Source organism: Neophocaena asiaeorientalis, unplaced genomic scaffold, assembly GCF_003031525.2.
Source record: "Neophocaena asiaeorientalis asiaeorientalis breed wild unplaced genomic scaffold, Neophocaena_asiaeorientalis_V1.1 scaffold223, whole genome shotgun sequence".
In the NCBI taxonomy this organism is placed as follows: Eukaryota; Metazoa; Chordata; class Mammalia; order Artiodactyla; family Phocoenidae; genus Neophocaena; species Neophocaena asiaeorientalis.
Genome location: NW_020175045.1, coordinates 3,431,139 through 3,440,416, shown reverse-complemented (window position 1 = coordinate 3,440,416; position 9,278 = coordinate 3,431,139). Strand labels below are relative to the sequence as shown.

At 61.6% G+C, this 9,278-nt stretch overlaps 2 protein-coding genes across 5 annotated transcripts in view; one reads left to right on the top strand and one right to left on the bottom strand.

Moving 5' to 3' along the window:
* GPR146 (G protein-coupled receptor 146) overlaps positions 1-4,455 on the top strand; it is an 11,697-nt gene extending 7,242 nt beyond the window's left edge. For both annotated transcript variants that reach the window (XM_024763454.1, XM_024763455.1), the window contains exon 2: positions 2,910-4,455. In XM_024763454.1, the coding sequence (XP_024619222.1) occupies positions 2,916-3,911 (996 nt within the window). In that variant the 5' untranslated portion in view covers positions 2,910-2,915 and the 3' untranslated portion in view covers positions 3,912-4,455. The remainder of the gene's footprint in view (positions 1-2,909) is intronic.
* CHLSN (cholesin) overlaps positions 1-9,278 on the bottom strand; it is a 100,327-nt gene that overhangs the window by 34,936 nt on the left and 56,113 nt on the right. The gene's annotated exons all lie outside the window — the stretch shown is intronic.

Below are 9,278 nucleotides of genomic sequence, written 5' to 3'. Positions count from 1 at the left end.
CAGGGCAGAGCCGGTGGGGGGGAGGGGGAGGGGGAGGGCGCAGAAGAGGGCAGGCCCGGGAGCCTCGAGGGGCCCAGCGGGCAGCAGCGCGGGCAGCTCTGACCAGGAGGTGTCAGGTAGGCCCCAAGGACAGGGCGACAGGACCAGCCTGTTCCTAAGGCCAGCCTGGACAAGAGGCCACTGGGGTCCTAGCTCGTGCTGACCCCTGGAGCTGAGAGGGCTGCAGCAGGTGACGGGGCCATTGGAAGTGGGATTATTAATCCTGCCACTTGGGGAGAATGTGACAACTTCCAGAATGAAAAGCGCCAAACGCTCCACATTCGGCACCACCAGGGACAGCCCGCCGAGGCACAGGGGAGGAGCCCAGCCGCTCAGGGCCTACCTGGCCCCTTCTCTCCTGCCTCTGGGAGGGGCAGGACCGCAGAGAGGGCCCTTCCTGGAATCTTGGTCTCTGCGCTGGCAGCCGTTCCAGTTCCTCTTTCTCCAGTTCCTCTTTCTCGGGAAGGAAGTGAACAGAGCTGGTAACTGGAAAGACAGCCCAGCCCAGCCCAGCCCAGCCCAGCCGTGTGGAGGGGGTGAGCCAAGCCATTGTTCTCAGGCCCCCTCCTCACAGGGCCTGGGGGTGCGGGGGTGGGGAGGAGGGTCTTGTTCCCAGATTCCAGCACTTGCAAAACCAGAGCACAAAGGGAAGTGGGGGGACTGCCGGCAGCGAGGGGGGGAGGCAGGGCCAGTCTGCGGCCAGCAGGGCAGGGCGTGCAACCCTGCAGAAGTTGCACCGGGACCTAGACAGGGCAGGACGGCCGCCCCCACCACCGTCCTCGGGATACCCGGCTGGGCTTCGAGCGGGCCTGACCGGTTGCCCTGCCGCCGGGGCGGGCAGTCACTTCCCGACACGACCGCTGCTCTCCCGCCAGGCTCACTGCCGCTCGGCAGGTCTGGGGGTGTCACAGTGCCACCTGCCAAGCATCCCCAAATGAGATCCCCCAGCTCCCCTGGAAGCCCACAGGCACCGCCCGCGCAGTCTTGAGCCAGGTGGCCCCCCATCCCCGGCCTGCAAGTGTCCCGGTGACACGTCCCCTCGGTGCCAGCGGTGTCACCCGTCTGCTTCCTTCCCTTCTTCTCACCCTGCGTGCCCACGCAGGTGAGGATGGGCCTCCCCACTTCAGAAACCGCCAGGCACCTTCCTCTGTGCATGAGGTGGCCCCCCCAGCAGGTGTCCCTGCCCTGGGCCCTCTGAATGACACCTGGAGACCAGGGGCCTCCAGGAAGAACCTAGGGACAAGAAGCAAAGATGGACGGAAAGCAAGTGCAAACTGGTGCTTTTAGCTCGCTATCTGCACCTGAGATCAGAAGTGTCCTCACAGTTCATAACTAAGAGGACGCACACAGAGCTGCTTGTAGCTCATGGGGCAGGGTTTCTAAGTTCTGTGTTTATGAACTGCCAGAACACAAACTCGGGCAGGTTCTTAATCTAAAACCTGGCACTGACTCCTGAGACACAGCCCCTCTCGGGCCGAGTGAGCCGGCTGTACGAGCACATGAGTGTGTGAAGAAAATTCTCAGTAGGTTGACTCCACGTGACCACCTCCCAAGAACGGAGCCATTTTTCAGCCAGGGCAGGGCCCCTGGCAGCAGCTCTGCCCCTCCTCCGACAGCGCTCCCCCCTGCCCTCCTTGGCCGTGGCCCACGAGCCCACAGGGCCCCCCCTTCTGTCCTCGGTTTCCGAGAACCTCTGCTCAGTTGACTTCCCCTGGCTGAGCCACATGGATGGGGACCCCCAGGAGGGGCGGGGGCGCCAGTGGACCTGCCGTGGGGCCATGGGGGGAGCCAGAGGGCAGGGCTGCCCATCCCACACGCTGGTCCTTCCAGACACAACCCTCGTGCCTCAAACTGGCTGGAAACAGAGAGGGAAGAGCCGTTGCACCCGCCCCGGGAGGGGGGGGTGTCACGAGAACCCGCAGATGGACGCCCACGCGTGCAGAAGTGTGGCCCAGGCACCAGGAGACGTGGGGCCCGGAGTGAGGCAGGGCAGGCGTGGTGGGAGAGTGAGAGTGCGTGGACGGCAGGAGGGTAGGGACTGAGGCCCGGGGGCCGCTGGACGCCCTGTGAGCCGTGTGAGGCCGGAGTGGAGGGGGACCAGGCCGCAGGCTGGTCACAGCACGCACAGGCCGCTCTGGTGGACCGGCTCCCCGGCCCCCAGCCACTTTCCAGGCCGTGGCTCAGCAAGCAGGAGCCTGCAGGCATTTGGGACGGAGATGGGAGAGAGGGAGCCAGCACTGAGTCAGCAAGAAGAGGACGCAGAGGGCTCCGAGGACCCCACGAGGGCGTGTCACCTGCCTGGAGCTCCCGCCGGCTCCCCTGACCCCAGGGCTCTGGAGGGAGGACCCGTGTCCCTGCAGCGGCTGTGCCCCTTCCAGACGTGACGGAGCCGGCAGGAGGGCAGCAGCTCGGGACCTGCGTCACCCCGACCCGGCACGCCTCGGCCCAGACGCAGGACGGTGGGGAGCGTGGAGCAGGGTGATCGCAGGATTCCGCGACTGATATGGGAAACCAGGGATGCGCCGGCAGGGCTGCAGCTCCCACGGAGGGGGCTGACGGGGCTGCGGGAGGCCAGGCCTCGGGTCCACCCCCTCCTCTACAGGCTTTTGTCACCGTGGCCCACCCAGTCACCACCCATCACCAAAAGGTGACAGCAGGCACGTTATGGCTCCAAGAGCTGTACATTTCCCTGGCAAACGGGGCCAGGGAGGCTCCCGCGGCCGGTAGGGTCCTCACAGCTTCCAGCCACGCCACCTTGCGACCACAGAAAACACGCATGTGGCAGTTTCTGGCCGTCCCAGCTGGTTCAGGGGGCAGGGAGGGGCCCAGGTCCGGTCGAAGGCAGGACTCACGCGCTGCTCTCCCCACAGCCCGCCATGTGGAGCTGCCCACTCAACGGCACGGGCGGCGAGGACCAGCTCCCCTGCCAGCATGTCCAGCGGGCCCTGTCCGCCCTCTCGCTGCTCTACCTGCTTGTCGGCGTCCCCCTCGGCCTCGGCTACAACGCCCTGCTGCTGCTGGTCAACCTGCACGACCCGGGCGGTATGACCATGCCCGACGTCTACTTCGCCAACATGGCCGCGGCCGGCCTGGTCCTCGGCGCCCTGGCGCCTGCGCACCTGCTGGGCCCCGGCGCTGCCGGCTGGGCCGTGTGGGACGCGGGCAGCGAGGTCCACGTCACGCTGCTGGTGCTGTTCAACGTGGCGGCGCTGGTGACCCTGTACTCCACGGCGCTGCTGGCCCTCGACTGCTACATCGAGCGGGCGCTGCCGCGCACCTACATGTCGAGCGTCTACAACACCAGGCACGTGTGCGGCTTCGTGTGGGGCGGTGCCCTGCTCACCGGCTTCTCCTCCCTGCTCTTCTACATCTGCGGCCACGTGGCTGCCAGGCTGGCCGAGTGCTCCCAGGTGCGGCACACGGAGGCGGCCGACGCCATCATGCTGCTCAGCGGGTACCTGGTGCCCGTCCTGGCCGTGCTGTACGCGCTCGTGCTCCTCGCGCGGATCCGGAAGGAGGACACGCCACTCGACCGGGATGCGGGCCAGCCGGACCCCTCGGCGCACAGGCTGCTGGTGGCCACCGTGTGTGCGCAGTTCGGGCTCTGGACGCCCCACTACCTGACGCTCCTGGGGCGCACGGTCCTGGCTGCGCGGGGGAGGCCAGCGGACGGGCACCACCTGGGGGCGCTGCTCCTCGCCAAGGACCTGTCCAGGTTCCTGGCCTTCGCCAGCAGCGCTGTGGTGCCGCTTCTTTACCGCCACATGGACAGAAACTTCCCCGGCAAACTCCGGCGGCTGATGAAGAAGCTGCAACGTGGGCACCAGAGCTGCTCCTTGGACGAAGCGGGGGCACAGCCGGTGATGGCGTAGACGCTGCTCCACGGGCCTCGGCCAACCGAGGGGCAGACGGCGCGTGGCAGAAGGCACAGCCCGCAGTGACCGGGTCCCCCGCGCCCGCAGCTTGCTCCCTCCCTCCCCCGCCCCCCCACTCTGGCATCCAGGAGACTTGCTGGCCCTGCATCACTCGTTCCCTCCCTCCCTCTCCCCAGGAGACCAGGCAGAACCAGGCAAGTCCGCTGGGAGCTTCCCATGTCCTCCCACAAGAAGCCACCCTGAGGCCAAGGCCGTGATGTCCGAGCAGCAGGCGCCAGGTGTGAGGATGAGCTGTGCCATCGGGGTACCTGGCCGTCCGCAGGGTGTGTGCTTGTCTCCTACGGGCACCTTTCAGGTCCACGCCTGCAGCAGCCTGCTTCCCTCAGCCTCATGTCTGGCTTTCAAATGAGTGATGAAAATCTAACGCCACTATTTATACTTTGTATTGTTAAAATACTCCATCCCCCCTCCCTCTTGTTTTGTTGTTTATGAAGAGGCGTTTGGTAGGAAAGTCAGAAGGTATTAAAATGAAGGAGACACACGGAAGCGCACTCGGGGGATGGGTGGGTGGTGGGCTCGCGGGGCCGGGGCTGCTGGCGACTTGCGTCCACGTGGACGTGGTGGGCGAAGAGTCCGGACGGGGCCTCTCCTGACCCCAGGTGTGCCCCCGGGTCACGTCCGCTGTCGCTGGGCCAGCGTGGGTCTGTCCTAAACAAGTCCCCAAAGTGCACAAAAGTACATAAACTGAAGGAAGAAAAGTGCTGTTAGGATTTCTAACCTAACCCGAAAGCCGATGGGACTGCCGACGGGAAAGAGGGATTTGGACAGGCGGGCGTCACCGGGGCCACAAGGGTGCTGCCTGCTCCTGGGACAGACGGACGGGACGGTACAGACCAGACGACCTGACCGACGGGGCGGGGCGCAGAGGAGCCTCCCTTCCCCCACCCCAAGTCTTCACAAAGAAATTACTGCCCCACAACCCTCAGTTCTGAAACCCCCAAACTCCCTAGAAACAAAGATTCGTTTTTCAAGTTTGCAGCAAAGGTACGAGGTTACCTTTCTGAGGAAAGATGAATGTGATGGTGGGCGCTGCCCCAGCCCCTGGGCTTCTGCCACATAAATACACGCATGTTCACTTCTGACCACCCAGCTGCCCTGAGGAGGAGGCTGGCTCTTTTCTGTGGCATCAACCGGGGAAATCGCCCCATTTGGTCCCAGTCTCTTGGGAAATTGAGCCCTGAGTGAGCTGCAGTGCTTTTCTACGTGCAGACTGTTTCCCCTCCAGGCTGAAGAGCCTGTGCAGAAAAGCACAGACACACACTGGATGCCGGGGATGGTCCCCGCCCTGCCCGATGTGGCCCTGGGGATGGTTCTGGACAGTAAACCTCAGGGATGGGGAGGGAGGGACTGAAGAGGTGTCTGGGCGGCTCCGGTCGGTTGGTGACAAGAGCACAGCCGCCTCCAGGGCCCCGGGCTGTGGTGGGATTTGTCTTCAAATTCCCCATCCCCTCGGCTCCTCCAGCAGCTGCCCCAGCAGTGGGCTGTGCTGAGGGCGCCCCACAGGGTCCCGGCAGGTACGGCAGCCCCGTGGGAGCTGAGAATAAAAGCCACCACCACCCCACCACCCCCGCTTCCCTTTCTGCTCTTTGCTCCCACGGCTCCTGGGAAAAGGTAAACCCCCAGCGCCCAGATCTCTGCCTACAGTCCTGCACCGCTCAGCCCAGCTGGTCTTCCCCAAACAGGACAGGGGGCCTGAAATCACTTTATTTCTGATCAATTTCTCAGTGGCTTTGGTCGCAAGCTGTCTAGTCTCTGGGGGCCTCCTGGGTAGGGAGGTGTCAGACAGCAGCAGCCACGCGTTTCTGTCCCTCCCCCGTCCCGGTGTCCACCTCTACTGGTGACAGAGGGACACAGTGGGGTCTCAGTTGCAGGCCCGTCTGCTGCATCTCAGACACCCCCCCCAGGGCCCCCGCGCCGCAGGGCACAAGCCCACCTTTGCCTCGGCCGCTGGTGCCACAACACAGAACTACTTTCTGTGGACGTTTGCTTGACGATCTCATGCTGAATTCACCTCGGTCACTTCCTGCTGTCCCAGTATGTTTGGTTTGATTCCCAGTACTCCTGCCACGTTGCCAAACACTGCAGTGAATTTTTGAGCCGTTCTGATTTTGGGGCTCGGGGTGGTGTGGCCGTAGACTCGAGCCACTTAGAAGAGAAGGAGGAACTACTTGGAAAAAGCCAAGGTGAATGGTACACGCAATCCTTTTTTTTTAATCTCTCTGTGTGTTTTAATTATTTATTTTGGCCGCACGGCATGTGGGATCTTAGTGCCCTGACCAGGGATTGAACCCATGCCCCCTGCAGTGGAAGCAGAATCCTAACCACTGGACCACCAGGGAAGTCCCCTCAATCCTGTTTTCTTAACTTACCAGTCCTATATTCTTCAAATGCATTTGCAAGATACCAGAAGTTTTCCAGTTTATGTTCTAAGGTCGTTAATTCTGCTACTGACACCTCTTGACTATGATTTTAAAGTTAACGATCTTATTTTTGTCAGTAGACAAAAGCTCACCTACCTTGCCATGCTTCATTATTTAAGATCCCAAAGGTGAGTTTAACCTTGAATTTATTTCATGAAGGTTATAAAATTTAGTGTAGGAAACTGGATCTTTTGCTAATTGTAGCAGATACATCAAGATATCAAACATTTGTTCCATTATAAAAAGCACTTGAGGGGCTTCCCTGGTGGCGCAGTGGTTAAGAATCCGCCTGCCAATGCAGGGTACACGGGTTTGAGACCTGGTCCGGGAAGATCCCACATGCCGCGGAGCAACTAAGCCCATGCGCCACAGCTACTGAGCCTGTGAGCCACAACTACTGAGCCCACGGGCCACAACTACTGAGGCTGCATGCCCTCAACTACTGAAGCCCGCGTGCCTAGAGCACATGCTCCGCAACAAGAGAAGCCGCTGCGATGAGAAGCCCGCGCACGGCAACGAAGACCCAACGCAGCCAAAAATAAATAAAATTTTTTTTTTTTAAAAAGGCACTTGACAAAGGATAAACCAGGAATAAGTCATTAAGAAGTTGAACTACACATCAAGTTACTGAATTTAAAGTCAGCTGGTAAATTTGGGGGCTTTGTCACTTCGAGCCTGTTACATCCACCCAGATGGTCTGAACTGCTGCATATGTACCTGAGAAAGAGGAAACTGCTGAAGACTCGCAGGCTTGAAGACTGAATTATGTGATCGTTATCAGCCAATTTCTGAATTCTTACGTGTGTATTTCCAGGGGTGTGTGACGTGTCGGCAAACAGCAGAAAGTATCACAGAAACAGGTTTTTCCCGTCATGACTTAAACCCCAGCCTCTTCAGTTACTCCGTGGCTCCTCTGTCCTCTTCACAGCTGACCCTGCACCACGTGGGTCTGGACGCCCGCAGCCGTGGGGGCCCGTAAGTCCTACGTGGATCAGCTGCCGAGCCGTCCAAGGGCCCATGGTGCGTCCACGGGGCCAATGCAGGTCGGATCCCACGTGCCTGCGTCACTGCGGGGCCAAAGCCACGGTACAGACGGTGACAGAGCATCTCACTCCCGCTCTGCACGTCACGCACACAACCCTTCAAAGGGGACAGACACCCACTGGCCTCGCTTAGGGCTCCCACGAGGCCAGGGCTCCTCGGAGGGCTGCTCACACAGCTGTGCCATCTGTCAACACTCCTCGCCCTGGACACTGAGAACCCAGCGCTTCTTTCACGCTTGTGGGTTTCTCAGCTGCTCCGTGGGGAGAGGGGGCAGGGCCACTGCAAAACCTCCCGCCCTCACCACCACGTGAGCCCACGAGGCAGGTCGCCGATGGACTGCGCTTTTAGGTTCTAAGCAGGATAACAGGCGGCTGGGTGACCGACTGCCAGCCTCCAAGCAGGCGTGTTCACGGGGCGCCCTCCAGTGGCCGCCGCGGCCCTTCACTCTCCACGCAGGCGCGCCCTGCGGGACTGGCCCCCGGCAGCTCCTAACAGCGTGGAGCGCCGACCCCAGACGAGGAGGCCCCATCCCGCTTCCCGGAGTTTCCCAGAGTTTCCTTCAGAAGTCGGGCTGTGCAGATGCTCTGGCCCAGGAGCCTCGGGTCTCTCAGGACTCACAGCAAATCCTGCTTTTACAAGACACGCCCTCACAGCAGGGAAGGTGAGCTCGGCCCACGGGGTGCCGCTCCGCGTGCGCACGCACACGCACACGCACACCCGGCGGCACTGAGCCCACGGGGCCCGGCTTTCACGGGGGCAGCCCGACACTGGACTTCATGCCGAATCTCTGACCTTCAGCAGTCGGGTCACTAAGGCAGAGCACTGCACGCAGGGGCCGAGCCACGGCAGGAAGGTAAAGAGCGAGCAAAGCAGTCAGGTGACATGGACTTGTAAGAAGTGCTGGAGCTTTTGTAGAAAAACTTTTTATCAAGAAAGAGGCAACAGCGACTGGTGCGACGGGAAGGGGCCTGCTTACGATGGCCAGCTGCCAGACCCGCGGGGACTGCCCGTCACCTGTGCACACAGAAGTTTCCAAATCTACAGAGGGTCACACGAAGGGTCAGGGTTCCTTAGAGATTTGGCCTCGGGCATCTCTCTTCACCAGAAAGCAAGAAAGAGCTAGAAGACGAATGGCTCGTGTCAACAGGACCGGGAGCTCTCCCCTCAGCCTCGCTTGGGACTATCTGAGCGTAAAAACAACAGCGAGCGTGGAATTAAAAGTCTATGCAGGGGCTTCCCCGGTGGCGCAGTGGTTGAGAGTCTGCCTGCCGATGCAGGGGACACGGGTTCGTGCCCTGGTCCGGGAAGATCCCACATGCCGCGGAGCGGCTGGCTAGGCACGTGAGCCATGGCCGCTGAGCCTGCGCGTCCGGAGCCTGTGCTCCGCAACAGGAGAGGCCACCACAGTGAGAGGCCCGCGTACTGCAAAAAAAAAAAAAAAGTCTATGCAGACACTCAGAGGGAAGGAGAGAGGAGGGAGAAGAAGCAGGAAGTCGCCACCTTGTGACCCAGGGCCACCAACCCAGGCAGGACCCGTGAGAGACCCAGGGTCCACGTGCGTACCGTCAACCACGCTGCCGCACCTGGCCTCTCGGCCCCCGGTCTGCGTAGCACAGGGGACTGGAGCGGACATGTACGCAGCCAGGAAGGCCCTAAAAGGCCGAGTCCTGCTGGTGGGCACGAGGCAGGCAGCGAATGGCCGGGTGGAAAGGGCTAGAGAGCCATGTGGCCCGCCCGCCCCCTCCCACCAGCAGGCTGACACGAAGGGTGTGGGGGCGGTCACCACGTCTCATGCACCTTCAGGGTTACAAGTCAGCGTGCTGAGGCCCTTCAGAAGACG